The 17175-nt window shown below is 37.3% G+C and overlaps 1 protein-coding gene across 9 annotated transcripts in view; it reads left to right on the top strand.

The window, feature by feature from the left end:
* The window catches only part of RGS22 (regulator of G protein signaling 22), a 60068-nt gene that overhangs the window by 27377 nt on the left and 15516 nt on the right, over positions 1-17175 (top strand). For 8 of the 9 annotated variants that reach the window (XM_064392924.1, XM_064392888.1, XM_064392905.1 and 5 more), the window contains exons 15-20: positions 451-552; positions 6214-6408; positions 10963-11055; positions 11538-11686; positions 14751-14913; positions 15514-15672. In XM_064392924.1, the coding sequence (XP_064248994.1) occupies positions 451-552; positions 6214-6408; positions 10963-11055; positions 11538-11686; positions 14751-14913; positions 15514-15672 (861 nt within the window). The remainder of the gene's footprint in view (positions 1-450; positions 553-6213; positions 6409-10962; positions 11056-11537; positions 11687-14750; positions 14914-15513; positions 15673-17175) is intronic. The other variant, XM_064392883.1, reaches the window with a different exon arrangement.

Genomic DNA, 17175 nt, shown 5'->3' with positions numbered 1-17175 from the left:
ATTCTGGGTCTCAGAAATGCATGTAATAAAAATGTAGTGATAATCCCATTACAATATGTCAAGTACACTGTATTTAATTATTTTGGTTTTTGCTGCAAAATGCTATTTTGCCATGGCACAAACTCTGCATGTCCATTATCAGCATCTCTTCTTTAGCACTGGCTTTATGCCACTGAAATATGGTTACTCTTCAAATGTTAACTACAATGTTAATGATTTTAATGGCCAATTATGCATAAAGGATACAATAAAAGATAGAGTATCACTGTGACAATGCTATGAAATATGTTGTTCTTCTGCCAGCATGCAACAGAAGATTAAATCCATTTTAAATTGAGCTTGATTTATGATGACCCCAAGGAGCTAAATAATTACTTGCATTGGAAAGTCATTTTTTTATAAAATTGTGATATTTGGGTAGCAATAACCTACAATATTTTTCATCTCTAGTTGTGGAAGAACTGCGTGTACTTTTGGTTCGACCTACAGGCTTATCATCAGCTTTTTTACCAAGAAACTCTTCAACCTTTTCAAATATGCCAGCAGGCTCAAGTAAGTTGTAAATAATGTGTTTTTCTTTCAAAAATACATTTATTAGGTCCCTTCACAAATGCATTTGTTCAGTGTAAAGAATGAAAAAAAGATAGAAAAGCTTCCAAAACTTGACAACCCACACCAAAGCAAATCTGTGTTGTGGGCAATAAAAGAAGCTCTTTGGATTGTTTCCATGGAATTTCTTAAACGTTAAACGTGCATAGTTTGATTTCCAGGCTCTGCAGCCTGTTCCCAGTTTTATCTATTATACTCAGTTTACCTAAACTCCCCTTTGCTCCACTGAGTCATATTTGGAAACTGTCTGCTTAGTGTTAACATCAGAGATAGTATTTTTTCTTTATTCTGCTGTACCTTTCCTTCCATCTCCTGTGTGGGTTAGAATTGCAGATCTCATAGTACAGACCTCAGGTAATGACCTCAATAATGAAAAATTATCTTTGTTAGCCCTGTTCAATTTTTATGATTGTCAGGGTATCATTATTATATTTACCATGGTTGTCATCCCCCTAAATAGATCTTCAGACCCTCATTAAAGTTAAGTGGAACTGATATTTCCTATAAAAGATATTTTAATTAAGCATGCACTTAGCCCACAGTGGTGCTGAAGGCAGAGTAGATTGCTTCCATCAGGGAAAGAAACTGCAACAGTGTGGTATCATTAGAAGAGCTATGGGGAACTTTTAAAATCACATGTGAAACTTTGGTCTGATTTTCCTTTCTAAACCTTGTGTAGGAGTATATCCTATCCACATATTTCAATATGTACTGTAATAGAGCAAAACTATTTCACATATCATTGGAACAAATAGAGGGCAAGTGAGAGAAATCTCTTTATGTGACATGTTCCTGAGCATCTGGACATTCTTGAATTTGTCTTCTTTTCCTTCTTGGATGTTTTACTGGGAAAATAACAGAAGTTTGCATATTTGTCCAGAATTCTCATCTAAATCAGTGTTATTTGTACAGAAACTCCAAGCAGTGGCCAAGGCATGGGTTCCTCCCTCTCCTGTCTTGTGCTGGGTAAACTGAACTGTTACCCTATTTAGTTGGTTTCCCCTCCAGCTCTTTTTATGGCCTGAGGCTGTGGGCAACTGAAGGTCCCCTTAAGTCTGACTGTCTCCTGCATCTGTCCATGCCTGTGTGTGGCTGGGGACCTCCTCACAGCAGATATGCTGACCATATCTATTCTGTATCACCATTTTCCTATGTGTTTTATTGCAGGCCAAAGCTTACCTTATAGTCTCTGATGGTTTTCATTTTGGTTTCATTTCACACCAGTTTGCATTCTTTTTGTAGTGGTTGCATGGCTGAAAATTTAAGGCCCAGGTCTTTTTTACTAATCTTATTTCCAGTGCTGGCCTGGTGGTGACAGCAGAACATCGTACAATCAGTGTTACCAGGCAATTGCAGACAGTACATACACATAGCCATGAAAGTAAATACATCAAAACTAAATATGTGAAACTGTTCCATTAGCATAACTAACAGCTGAAATGTAACATAACAAATCAACACATGTGCTGCAACATTTGGTATCATTCTCAAGCTTGCCTTTTAAGGCTGCAGAAAAATTATACTTGTTTTCATTGGAACACCGTAAAGAGTCAAGCTGCAACCAATCTACAGAGTCTGCTTACGGAAGGGATGCCTTCCCAAATTCTGCACTCACCTTTGGCACAAGAAGACAGTCACTCCAAATGCTCCTAAGAGAATGTGAATCAGATTCACATGACACATTGTCATATATATTTTACTATTTATTACAGAAAGAGACATGTAGAGACAGAGTGTTCCATATGTGTGCTGCCTGCTTCCTGTTAGAAACAAGAACAAACCTTGATTGCTGTGTATCTGCTACTCATTGTTTCATTTGTTAGGCATTGCTATCTCAGCTTTATGATAGAGTAATAAAATGCTTTCCAAGGTATATATGCATTCACCCGGGGAAAGAAACTACAGTGAGATTGAAACTGGTAATCATCCAGGAACATACATGGTTATTCACTGTAAACATATGCACAGGAGTGTAAAAAAATTTGAAAATAAAACCAATAAAGAAACATAAAATGTTGGGGTTTAATTTCTTAAAAAGTTATTTAGAATTAGAAAATGTAATACAGTTTTGGGAAATACAATATTTTAATGCTAGAATCAATTTAGATAAAGGGAGTCTTCATTACTGTGGACTTTTGGGGTCAGATACAGTATTTATGTTAGTGGGAAGTGATGATGGAGGTTAAGGCAGTTTAGCCTCTCTGTTTATCACCAGCCAGTGCATTGCATGCTTCCATTATATCACTCTGCCAGGCAGCTGCACGAGGCACTCGTTTAGATCAGAGCAATATCCATTCCTTTGGGCAGCAGTACAAAGCACTTGGACTTAAATCTTTCTCACATTTCTTGCTTCTCTCCAATCATTCTGAAATTGCTTATCAAAGCCTTCTCATCTGGGCATGAATTCACACCAGACCCAAGGCCTGTACAATCCCTGATTTGGAAAGTCATAAAATGGGGCCAAAGTCTTAATCTGAATTTTCTAAGCATTTTGTATAATCAGGTTTGTGCAATTGTAAGTAATTCCAATATGCAAACTGACCAAATTTCCAGATAAGGTTTTGGGTTCAATCCATCACATATTTACATTTATAGGAGAATTTATAGCTGGCCAGTAGAAAAAAATCTTGTGTTTTTCAATAGGAACAAAGCAGTGAATCAACAAAGTTTGATATGCGCTTATGTCCTATGCTTCAGATTTTTTGTATGAATTTGTTAACCTCTAAGTTCATTTAATGTAATTTTTCCTGTTCATCCCTTAGGAGATTGACCAATATAACAGTTTCAATATTCCACTGAGAATTAGAAAACCTCAGGAATTCCATGACACAGGAATAAAAAGAGGCTATGATTATTACTTTTTATAAAATGTGTCTTTCAAACTGCATTGCCCAGTGTTGAAGGCTGTGAACAGACACTTTTCCTCTTTTTTAACGTGTCTAGAACTCTTAGTTGTTTTTCCTGCAGTCCTTGCAACCAGATCTGTGCAGATCTACAGATGCACCTCAACTCTGATGCAAGGGACACAGGGATGAAAGCTACTACTCATTTCTCTCCTATCTGCAAGTGCATGTATTCACTTACTCAGTGAAATACCATTGCAGTGGATTCTTATGAGAATTTAGGTAAAAAGATGCCAAACCCTCTGACACTGTAAACGTGCATCCTTCAAAGGAAGAGGCCATGGTGATTACACCACTGAGAATCTGGTTGAGTTTGGAAAAGTGCATTCCTCTAGCTAGCTTAACCACCTCTAAATTTTTGCTTCATGTGTATTGCCAGCCCTAACTATTGGTTCTGGAGAGAAATATCTGTCCTTACTATGTTCTGGTTTTACATGTGAAATTATAAAGAACTTGGGGCAGCTCTGCAGGCACAGCAGCCTACAAAGACAGTCCCTAATGTGGCAATATACCACAACAGTGCTGGTGTGAGCAGATTGTCAATAGCTTTTGGTCAACACTTCTTAGGCTGGACAATTTCTGGCTTGGTAGGCTGATATTTTTTGCCATCTCTAAAGAAGAGTAGCAAATATACTCGAGTTAACAAAATCATGGGGGAAGGGAATTCCAGCCAAGAAACTAGTGGTGTATTTGTTTTTATTTTAGTCTTAAAACTATGCTTAAATGATCACTCACTTAAGGAACCAGGTTAATTTGTGCTAAAATGTTGAGGACATCTTTTTGAAGCTTTTTACTAATTTACAGATCCCTTGTGTGGTAAATTGTAACAGGTGGAGCAATGTAGTCCTAATGGTTAACCCCTTTTTAAAAACACTATTTTTAAAGATACCACATCTTGATATCATTGCACTTGGCCCTTCTAATTTGGCTAATTTTATACATTAAATGTTTTGGATCAGACTTAACATGATTTAACTGAAACTTTCCTAGTGTTAGGGCTCTTCAAAGTAACTTTCAACCTTTGAAATCACTGTAAATCTAATTAAAGCTGTTAAATTTATATATACTTAGGGATTTACTGAGAAGGGTTTAATTTAGGATAAATGTGGTCTAGCTTTCAGGTAAGACTCTTCCTATGGATTTTCTATTTCTCCTACACCTTCCTCTTACACCTGCCTATCATTATTACACAGATAACAATAGGCACTGTAGGCACTACCCATTTTTGTTTGCATTGAAAATGTAGAAATGTGGAAAGAGTGTAGAATCCTGCATACGCAATAAATACAGTAATCTGTATTTATTGTGTATGCAGGATTCTAATTGGGGGATGGATGTCAGCCATCATAGCCCTGTATTCCTCAGATGACCTAACACCAGGAGAATCTAAAGGGTTTGTTTCAAATTGTAAAGGTCCAAAATAATGGGGATATATTCTATTACTGTTGCTGTTTGAAAGAGAGAGTCTAATAAATCAACATTTAATTTAAAACAAACAGAAACATAGTTATTTAATGTACTCAAACATTCTCCCCTTGTGCTTGAAATCTAAGCATACCAGTGTTTTATTACTGCTTGAACACAGAGTAAACATACTGTTTTCTTCTATTCTATTGCTTTGTACGTCTGCTAGTTACAGCTGGATTTTAGCAACATAAGGAAAATGAGAATTATGAGAATCCTGAATTCTTCATTGTCAAACCTGTGTGATAATAAATAGTGAAAATGGACTTGTCAATGTTATCCTAGAGAAACATTTTGATTTGAGCTGCTAATCTGATCCCTGACTATATGTTTGAAATATAGTTAGACTTTCACAATATGAAGAAAAGAAAATATTTATGAAGATATGAAATATATTTTGGCAGTATCTTTTTTTACTTGAGTTCCTAGCTGAAGTCAGAATCATGAAGTTTTGGAAAGCTATTATGGAATATGTTTTTCCAAGATATTCCTGGGGAAAAAGTGTTTTACTCTGAGTTTTCCATGTTCATTTTCATAGCATCTGTAACAAAACATTTAGAAAACAAGAGTTTTACATAGGGGACTGTATAAAAAAACCTAAAAATTATTCTGTGCTTCAAGGATGAGCTATTAGGGAGAAGGAAATACCCTCCAGGTTCAGTTTTCTGCTCCTTGTAGATGTTGAATGGCAAACTATGTGCCTCAGATAAGAGGCATGTTGTGATTCTTGTTTTGGTAAGGGCTTAGACCTTAGCTGTGCAGTGGTATCTCCTGCACAGATCCTGTATGGTAATAAGAGTCTCACCATTGTCAAAAAACTATCAAAGAGAACCTCCACACAGAAGGAAGTTGTATCATTTTTTCATTAATTTGAACCTCAGTTTTACAAATTACATCTCTTAGAAGAAGTGAGATGTCTTCACTAATTGGCCCAGCACATATTCTGCAAAACAACACTGTGACTTCATGGGGAGCGCAGTAGCTGTAATAATTGGTTATGTGAATCTAAGTATTGGCCAAATATATCCAAGTGAAAATTGCATTAACCGTTTTAATGAGTAAGAGTAAAAATGGCAGGGGGATCCATTGTGTCAATAACTGAATTTTGAACTAATACTAGTTCCAAACATACAGCAGAGCAGTGGGGGACAAATATGCATTAATTCTCTCCTTCAGGGATCTGTGACCATTGGAATGTATGATGGCTAAGATACAGTTTTCTTCTGTTTTATTGTAGTTCCTTTATGCAACTTACATTGCTCCATCTGCTAGTATGGACACTGGACTTCATCAGAATAAGAAAAATATGATTTATCACAAAATTGACCCAGCTTTTGAGGACCTTTTTGATCTTGCAGAAGAACATATCCTCACTGTTTTGCTGGAACCATGGATGAAGATGGTGGAAGAAGACAAATACACTTATAGAAAGGTAATATCTGGATGACACCATGAAAAATTCTTACTTCAGGGAAAAAAATCACAAGATCATTCATATAACACTGTTGTATTTATACTCCAGAAGGGAGAAGTATTACAAGCTGTTTTACTTACTCCTTTCTATCCTGATATGTGGAAATATGCTGAGCTTCTTGTGGAGAGCAGACTTCTCATCAGAAAAGAAAGTGTGGGCTTCATAGACTCCTTGGCCTATGAATTGGGGAGAAACACATCTTGCTATGGTAAAATTTATCTTTGCACTCTGCAATTGTACCATTGAAGTAATTTTTTATTATGGATTGCCCACAAACACTCTTTTTTTTAATGATAAGCACATAGTAAGGTGTTTTTTTAGAGTGTCAGTGCAGTGACAGTAGGTATTTCTGTGATTAGAATTTAAGTGCAGCTACTGCTTAGCATAGAGGAAATGTGACATGGTGATTCAGCTGTATTTGCCCCAAACACTTTTTAGATTGTTGCTCTGAAAAAGTGGCTCAGAGGAGTACTCAGTTCTAATCCCAAAATGTTCTGAAAGCTTGAATTGAGCATGCTCATGGAGGTCAGAGGAGATGGCTGCAATCCTGACTGTGCCTCTGACAAATAACAAGAAATGGTGATGACAGTGGTGGGTGCTGTGGCTCTCTGCTCTTTGTAAACTTACCTGCAAGTTGCTTGCTGTAGATCAAACTCCTTCTGGGTGCCACAATACGAGAAAGATACAAAGCTATTAGAAAGTGTTCAGAGGAGGGCTGTGAAGGTGGTGAAGGGCCTTGGGAGGAAGCCTACAAAGCCTCAGGTCACTTGTTTGGCCTGGAGAGGAAGAGAGTGAGGTGGTCTACAGGCACCAGTCTCTTCTCTCTGGTGCCCAGTGACAGGACCCAAGGGAATGGCCCAAAGTTGTGTCAGGGGAGGTTTATGTTGAATATTAGGAAAAGTTCCTTCACCCAGAGGATGGTTGGGCACTGGACCAGGCTCCCCAGGCCAAGCACCAAGCCTGACAAAATTCAAGAAGTGGTTGGGCAATGCTCTCGGGCATATGGTGTGACTCTTGGGGATGGTGCTGTGCAGGATCAGGAGTTGACTCAATGATTCTTGTAGGGCCCTTCTAACTCAGGATGCTCTATGATTCTACTTTCCATTCTTTAGCATCTCTCTCTTGGATATAGAAGGAGAAACTCACAGTGGAAAATCAGGAGAGAGAGGGCAGGAAGTTGGTTCCTGCTGTTTTTCTTCACTATGAGGTTAGATGAAGCATCTCCAATTTATAGAAAATATCATCACTTATTGATGATACGTGTGTCAGCTTGTAATAACATTCCCACATTGCCCCCTGCAAAATATTTTGAAGTCTCCTTTTTCAGAAGTTTTGTAGTACAGTCTATTTTTAGTTCTATATCATGCATGCATGTAAGAACAACTAGATGAATTGATACCTAAAATCAAAGTTGAGAATGATCTTCTAGCCAGTATTAAACATTTAAGAACAGAGTATAAGAACAGAAAAGAGACATACAGCCATCTTCAGCACTTTGCAACCAAGAAAGTTCATGGAACAGAGGTCTTATCCATATTCTTGATTTTAATAGTCATTGAAGAGATTTTTTTCCTCCATGGGTTTCTGTAAAATGTGTCTTGAGTGATGTATCTTCAGTCTCACTGCAGAAGTGAGTTTCATGGTTTAGTCATGCAATACTAGAAGAAAATGCGTTTCTTGATTTGTTTGCAAACGCCTCTCTGATAATTTCACCTGGTGCCCTAGTTTTGTATATCAGAAGGAGCAAGTGAACAATCATTATCTTGTCCTATTCTCAATGTTGTTATGCTTTTACAAGTTTCTGTTATATCCCAGTTCAATTAGATCTCCTTGAAACTCAAGAATCCTAGACACTTTGACCTCTCCTCCTACAAAAGGTGTTTCATACCTTTGTTGCACTTATTGCCCCATCTGTATGTGTTATTTTATATTCTTTTGATGAGATGCAAGCAGTACTCAAAGTCTGGATGCACTAAGGATTATCCAGTGGCAGAACCATGTTTTCTGTTGTGCTCTTTGTCTATTCCTAATTGTCCCTATCATTCTAATTGCTTTTTGACTCCTGGTGAACTTTGAGTGGATGTGCAAAATGTAAGCTAATAGCCATCTGCAATGATTCCAAGATTTCCTTCCCAAGTAATAACTACTAATGGAAAGCCCTAATTTGGAGCTCACTGGAATGACTTAATGTTTATTATCATTCAATTCAGCTGGCCTTTTATCACGCAGATGCTAAAGTGTCCTGCTATTCTGCAGTTTTTCACAGTCAATTTAATTTTTTGCTCCGTGGAATCATTTTGCAAACTTTGTTGTCTCCTCACTCACCTCCTTTTCCAGATAGTTTCTGAATGTTTAAAAAACAACCTCAGTGCAGGTCCCTGTGAGACTCCAATAGGAACCCCACCCCATAATGAAAGTTATTTATTTCTTTGGTTTTGATTTTCTACCTTCTACTTAATTCACAAGGGGACTTTCCCTCTCATCCTGTGATAACATAATATCCTTTAGAAGATTTGAAACTTCGAGAAACTTAGTGAAATGAAATATAGTAATCCAAACACATCTGTAAAATATTTTCTTTGCTTTTCAACGTCTTTTCTAACCTTTCGGATAAATTATTTTTTCTGAACTATTTCAGCTATAATTCTTTATGACCTGCAGTGCACCTTGGAATTGACTGATACTTTTCATGAATGTGAAATTTTATGTAATTTCTATCAGACTAGTTTTAGCCTTTTGTAGTTGGGTATTTTCTGTGTGTACTATCTGTAAGGGTTGTCTAGAGTCTATTGCTGGTCCTCACTGAGTCAAACCATCAGCGCAGCCGAGGGTTCTCATACATCGTTTTTGCATAAAAAGGAGTCTGCTTTAGAGCTCTCTGTTTTCACTGCTTCTAGTGAAAAGTAAGACTTGAAGAGATACACTTTTCCTTTCCATTAATATGTGTGTCAGTTTATATCTCCTTGAGTTAACCACAGGACAATCTATTGCCCTTTCCGTTAGGAGGATGTGTTACTTTGCAAGTGAGGTTACGTGCAGACTTCTCAGTGCTCTAATAACACAAAGATCTTAATCTGAGCGTGAAAAAACAATGAAATCCTTTTGACTGCACAATACAAGTGTTTGTGAAGAGTTATAATACACAGACATTAAATGGCCTGTTCTAGGAGGCACTAGAGTCTCTCTGTACTAGGTGCAGGCTGATAGTTAGGCACACTCCTTCCCAAGCACAAAGACAACGTCTGCTTTGTATTTTGTTCAGTCCCTGGCTCGACTCTTCCCCTTTGTTCTACTGTATATCAGGACATATTTGGCCCATAATGAAACAAGATATTTTATCAAGAATTAGGTGAGTCCAAAATTGTTCATTTGGGACATATTCAATATATGTATCTACGTTTTTTTTCTTTAAATTAAACATGAAATCAGGAGAGTTTCATTTTACTGTTGACTCTCATTCTGCCTCTATCTGCTTTCTCTTAAAACTTTATAAAATATGTTCTGAATTGTTTTACTATTTAATTTTAAACTGCATATTCTTTTAAGGGAAAGAATAGCTCAAAGCACTTTATAGCAATGGAATAAAGTTACATTGAGCCTGAATACATTCAGATAACACAGTGATTAGTGTGGTATTCACATTTAGATGAAAGTATCATGAATATTATTCTAAACAGTCTCATCTCTCTCTGGCACATAAACACTTGTATAAGACAATCACATCTCTCTAATCTTTGTAATGGGCATGCAGATCAGTGTAAGGCATTGGCTCGATTTTGCTAAATATCCTAAAATCTGCATTAAAATGGTTTAGTCAGCCAGGAGGGTCACCAAATATCTCTTTCACAGTTACTGATTGTTTGTACGTAACATTAAGAACTGTTCTAGTTACATACAGATTCTAATTAAGTAAAAATGTCAACTTCATTAATTCAAATCACACACAGTTAATAATTTAAGAAAGAGGACAAGACTGAAAGTCAGAATGCTTTCATCTTTATTGTTTAGATATTTTAACATCTTTCTCATCTTAAATTTCTGTTTCTCCGAATCTACGGCACTCTGTCTTCTTGACATTTCCCGTTGCGAGTCCTAGTTTTAAGAACTGTTTTTCTGCTTCTCCGTGGCAGTTTGACATACAGTTTGCTGGTATAGGCAATCAGGTGTGTCTCACCAATATGCACAATATAATATATGCACAACATACATGATATATTATGTACACGTTAGAATTTTTTGAATCAATTTGCTTAAAGTTATAGTTAGGTTATTTAGTAGTATTCTGTAGAAATCTGCATCTGATCCTACGCAGATGGGAAAAGTGTGCTCTACCAGAGCTATTGATAGAATTGTTTGTCACAAGAATGTGACTTCTTGTCTCTTCTAAGCATCAGTCACATTGCTGACAAATGTACTCTTTTATTTCCACTGTCACTGGCAAAGTGCCCATGTAGTTCTCCATCTTTCTATAATGTGTACTGTAGGGGTGATACAAGATATTATTTTTATTAGGTGGAGTTGGTGGAAGAAACTCAACAGCTGGACTCCATGTACTTTAGAGAGCTCCAGGCTTTGCATCAAGTGAGTAGTTCCAAGAAGGATGAGGTAAGACAAGTACCTACTAACAAAAACAAACCCTTTCTCTGTCAGAGAGGGTTCACACTTTGAGGATCAGCAAAGAAAAGCTGACCAGATGCTAGTTTGGAGAAGCAAATAGTCTGATTTCTACCATTCATTTTGGGGACTGATTGACAGCCGTTGTGTTAATTAGATACACAGGTCTTCGGTCAGTTCCATCAACATCAGACCTAAAGTCTGTGGAATGTGTTTAGAGTAAATGCCTCCATTTCAAGTGAATTACAGGTATATATTGGATTATTTTATTATGGAACCTGCAGACACTGATATTTTTAAAGCAAACATAAAAGTAAAGCTTACTAGGAGCAGGAGCCTTAACTCAATTTATTTTCTTAGTGATTAGAAGGCTATTTTACATAGAGAGGTTATCTAATACAAGGATTATTAGACTGAGCAAAATGCAGAGGTGAAAAAAGCAGTTATGCAAGCAAAATAATTTCTCCCCTCAGAGCACTGTTGCTGACACGGGGCCTCTCAAAGAAGATCAGCACTTGCATCAAGCTCCCAAAGAATTGACAGGTCCTAATCTGTCTGACCTGATCCATGACAAAGAGAAGTTAGAACAGTTCCAGGCTTTTCTTAATAAGCATTCTGCTAGGTATGTTTCTTCAGTATTATTATTTTACTGATTTCTAAATTCAGACGAAATATTTGCTAATGATCTTGGCTATCTAAATGTTGATGGATTTTATTATTTTAAAAAATGTTTTTGCATATTTATGAAACACACAGACACATTGTTCAGACAACTGAATTGTCTTAACATGTTTGCGGTAAAAATTCTCCTGTCAAAACATATTTGTATTACAGTTCTGCTTTCAGTTTCTGCTTTGATTAGTGGCAAACCCCTGAGAAGAACAATTAGCCTATAATGAGTAAAATTTTCTCTTTTTTAGTACAGATTAAATTTAGTACATTTGAAAAATTAAAGCTGGTTATTTTAAAAATGAACAAATAGAAAACAGGCATGTGATTGTCACAGTGTGACAACAACCACAGTTTTGTGTCTGCTGAACAGATTTAAGTATTAGCTTGTAGCAGATACAATCTTAGGCAGGGTCTTTGAAAAAGTGAGCCTGTTTGCCTTAAAAGTAAGATCTGAACAGAAGCTGACACTTTTTCTTTTGTCTTTAAATTGTCACTTCCTTCCTTTAATCAGGCTTGCCATGAGTTGATGCTTTGCATATTGGCTATTGCTTCTAGTCAAGCACTGCTATAGCTTTACATTGGATATTGGTCAGCTTTTTCAAAACTGTCCAGAAAGGGGCATCTGGCACAAAACTCATCTGGCCAAGACTCAATGTCATCACTACTGCTTATTACCACATAGGTTCTCTTTGTAGTCAGAGAGAGAAAGATATACACTTCTGGACACAATATTCCTAATTCTGAAGGTAAAATCTAAAATTAATTTGGATGGATCATTCCTAAGATTACTGACTACAAAAGGACTGCAGATAATGAGTTCAGATGGAAATTCTTATGGTCTAGCTGCCTATAGTCAGGTGACTTCTGAGTTAGTTGTCTAGAGCAGTGGTCTCCAAACTTCTTGCTCATGCATCTCATCCGTAAAAACTTTTTGAGCATGGAACCCTACTGTGTGTGTATATATATATAAATATATATACATATATATATATACACATATGAATAATTTTTTATACATTATATACATGTGCTACTAAAGTTTTAATATTTTCTTGCTGCCCCTCAACAAACGGTCTTGCACACCCTCTTCACACATTGCAGTTCAGAGACCACTAGTCCTGAATTCCTCTCTTACTGGGGAAATGGTAGGAATCAGCAGATAACAGGTCATGGACAGGTATGCTGAATTGTGTCTGGTATTTCCTGCTTTGTTAATCACAGACAGGTCCCATCTTAAGTGGAAGAGCCAGGAAGAGAAATGTTTAATTTATGGAGCTTTTTTTTTTTTTAAATAAACCTTCACAATGAAGAAAAACATTTGAAAAAGTCTCACAAAAGTGTTTTAGGTCTGGGTCCAGACTAGTTACTCTGGAATCCAGCTGGCACACTACAATAAAGGTGCTTAATGTTACTATAAGCTGAAGGGATCCTAGAACTAATGCAGTCTGAAAAATTCCAGAAAAAAAACCAACGAACACGTCATTTGCCTTTTCACCAAAACTTATGGTTCTGATAATGTCCAAATGTAAGTGATCCAAGTTTCAGGAAGCACAGGCTGCTGAGTCCCTCTGCACAAATTCTGGTAAGAAACTAAGCAAAGCTCCATGAATTAATACTTTGTTAAATATATAGCATATATTCGCACAATTGCAGGACAATTTATGTTACTTTGCATTAGTGAATTACCACTTGTTAGTCTCGCCAGGCTAATTGACTATGGATGTGCTCCTGATCCAGTATGCCAGGATAAGCCACCACTAAACACTTTATCTAACACGCTTGAAGATTACATATTTTACTTTTAAAAAAGATGCACACATTTGGTCAGTTGTCATAGGTAGATGCCAAGGAGTTACACCATAAACCACAGTAATTTGGATCACTTGCATTTGGGTGAACTTAGTCATGTTGTGATGAACTAGCAAATGAAAGAATTTCAGTCTTAATAGAAATTAGGGTTCTGTAAGGGTCTCAAAAGACTTTTGAAAGGAGAACATCTGTTCTTAAATCAGTCAGATGCTTTTGAACGTTTTACTCATAGATTAATGTTTTTAAAAAGCCAGTTGTTAACCAAATGGAAAACTGAAACAGATTTGTCTGAATTCAATGTTTCATATTTCCTGCTGCAGATGCAGTGAATGTACTCAGTAAAATGTTCATATAACTTCAGCTAATAAGATATTGTCAGAATACAGTCAAATAAATTAAACTGAAATTGTAGGTATGTCATTTATTCTGTTGTCTGGTTTAGAGAACAAAACCATTCTATGATTCTATGAAAACAAACTTTAATTTGTATTGTACACTCAAATATTATGAGTAATATATAGATTGAGAATTGCATCATTTAAATGATTTGTCGCTGACTATGACTAATGAAATAAGTAGTAGAATTGTAATTTATGATAAAGCAGCCCACAGAAAGCCCTAGAAACAAATTTTGACATTAATTGTTTTTATCTGCTCAGCTGCAGACTGAAAAAAACCCTAAAAAAAACCCAAAAAACCCCAAAACCTAAAACCCTAGCACTTCACACAGGGCAGGAAGGGGTTGATTTCTTGGGTGGATGTTCCCAGCTGTCATCCCTGCTCCTTTCTCAGGCAATATAACAAGGAGGCAGAGCAGGAGGTGTCAACTCATCTCTTAGGGGCTCGCAGCCTCAGTACTGATTCAAATTCTCATCTGTTTCACTCTTCATTCTCTCTGTGAGCTCCACACTATGGTTCTGCTCCACACTCCCTGCTGGATTTAGCAGTGGCAGATTGAAGAGTTACTCCTTTCAGGGTACCCTGACATCTCTAAGATGTAAGTTTGCTCTGCCTGTTCAGCAAGTGCCATGGTCTTAGCAGATGGTACTAGCAGAGCAAAAATTACATAAAATTTCAGTCCAATCTGACCTGGTATTTAGGTCTTGAATATTTTGGTATGGTATGGTTGTGGTTAAACTAATAACTCCCTAGAATGTTGATGAAATTAAATCAGTATTGAAATAACATTCTGTTTAAATTTGTAGCATGGATCTCATGTGCTGGCTAGATATTGAAGAGTTCAGAAAGACGTTCCACAAGGATAAAGAAAAAAGTGATGAAAAATCTAAAGATATTAAAACCAAGTACTTAAACAACGAGTACTTCTTTGGACCCAACAGCCCAGCTACCAGAGAACAACAAGAAGAGGTAGCAGTTACAGAGCCATTCATACAGAACAATCACTGTCACTGTGACTGAGATAAAAATCCACAAATGGGTCTGCTCCAGCTTTTCAAATTTTACCTAGATTTTTGGCCAGAAATATGGTTCTATTATGGTTGTATAGGCCCCTTCCTTCCTGTTCAGGCTGTTCCTCCCTACCTCTTACAGAACATCTCTCTTGAACTGTGATCTGAGTCCACAGCCACGGCATGCACAAGACAGCTCAGAAAAAGTGTAAAAATGACTTTCAGGCACAGTGACTTGTTCCAGCTTTCTATTTTAGTATGTCAGTAAAGCCACAGACAGCAAGTCTGAGCTGTGGTGTTCTGATATATCTTGATACTTTGGCAATTTACTTGGTCAAGCTGGAGTATTATTCACCAGAGTCTGTATCCTATTATAGGTAGGGACAAATGTAATCTGTTCCCTTTTATGAAAAGTACATCTGAGCCTTGGGTAAGCATGCATTAAGTGCTTTGCTTACAGTTAAGCTCATGCTTTGCTAAATCAAGGATGTAGAGAGATAAAGGACTTTTGGTATACACAAACGTTTATGTCATGTGTTATTGTATTTGGATTGCTTAGCTAATGCATTCAGGTGGAGGAAGGAGACAAAGCCTTCATGATCAGCTTTCGGCAGCGGTTCTGCTAGAAGTTCAGCAATGTGTCCAGAAGAGATTAGAAAAACAATGGCTGCCATTGTTCCTGGCAGATGAACACCATGGGGCAGAGGAAGAAGCAAAGGTAATTTTTTAACAACAGCAACACATACAGGCATTGTTTTTTGTTTGGCTCATAATTTACCATTGGGATAGAAGGGTTCAGAGGAAAAGCAGCCCACAATTTACTTTCAGTTTACACTGAAAGAGATGCTGTAGCATGTACAGGTTGAAACATTTATTTTGGTAAGTGTGAAGGCAGTTAATCTGAAGGCTTAGTTTAGCTGACAGTTTTATTGTTAGATCCCAAATCTGAAGGAGCTGGTGTTAGCTCTGCTGCCATCCAGCCTCCCAGGAGAGTGACCTAATTTTTGCTGCACTGCTACACTCTCTCTATGCCATTTTGCCTCAGCCATACAGTTGCACACTGAAGAAATACTGCTTTGTGTAAAGGATTTTCTCAAGGGGACCAGAGCACAAGCAAATGAGTGAGCTTCTCATGCTGTAATTCTTTCTCTTATGATGTCCACATTCTCCCATCTGGAGCTGTAGTGCCTGTAGAATTGACTTCAGGACTTGTGAATTCTTCTGAGGGGGGAGGTTAACTGCTATGAGCCTTGCTCCAATTGGTTACTTCAGAAAGTTGCCAAAAAGCTGGGAGTGAGGTGCCTTTCACTCCTGCTGGTTCATTAGAAGGACTGAGGAATGGGCAGAGCTAACATCTGCCTTTTATGAGTGCCTCTGTGGCTGTGATCCATGTAAGGGGATCATCCTGCTGATGGCAGAGGCAAAGACTTGGTGTTTTGCACTTCCACAACAGCTCTGACATGTGAATGCCATAGCAGAAGGAAACTTCAAAGCTCAACAAGCAGACACATATGCAACTGCATTCATTCATAAAACTTGTTTTCTATCATCTTTATAACATCATGAAGGTAGTCAGAAGGGTTGTCAGAAGTGCACATAAATGGAATATTTTCCATTGATTCAGAGCACTAAGCAATCTGAAAAGCATAGGTGTTAATAAGAGAAACTATAATTTTAACCATGATTATGTGAATTAAATTTTAAAAACCCCTAACCCTCTGCCTTTTTTTAGCTGAACTCTGCCTCCTTTACAAGCCCTGGCAGAATACCAATAAGGCTAAGCTGCTTCCAGGTCTGGAAGCTAATTCATGCCTCTTTTTGCACCTGCTGCACTGTGTTGGCAGGGAGATTAGCCCAAGTAGTTTAGAAAATGCTGTATTCAACTCAAATAAACAGTTTACAGGAAATACATAGTTCTAATGAGCTTTTAGTCTTTTCCTAACTCCATTTATGTCCAATTGCTTTTTTTCTCTCTTTCTTATTGAAAATTCAGAGGATGAAAAGATTCTTTGAAGAAAGTATTTTAGAAGTGAAACCAGATGACATTCTCTACTGGCTTCATATTTCACAGTGACAAAACAGTGTGGGCATGCTATGTAGTCCTCATGCAGGAAACCTGCCCTTTGTTTGAGGTGTAATTCAGCTACAAAGAAATTGCAGGATCAAGTCTGTAGTTATGGTACAGCTGTACAAAGGAACTAAAAACATTTCATACTAAAAA

Source organism: Passer domesticus, chromosome 1, assembly GCF_036417665.1.
Source record: "Passer domesticus isolate bPasDom1 chromosome 1, bPasDom1.hap1, whole genome shotgun sequence".
In the NCBI taxonomy this organism is placed as follows: domain Eukaryota; kingdom Metazoa; phylum Chordata; class Aves; order Passeriformes; family Passeridae; genus Passer; species Passer domesticus.
This window is presented reverse-complemented; position numbering and strand designations above follow the sequence as displayed.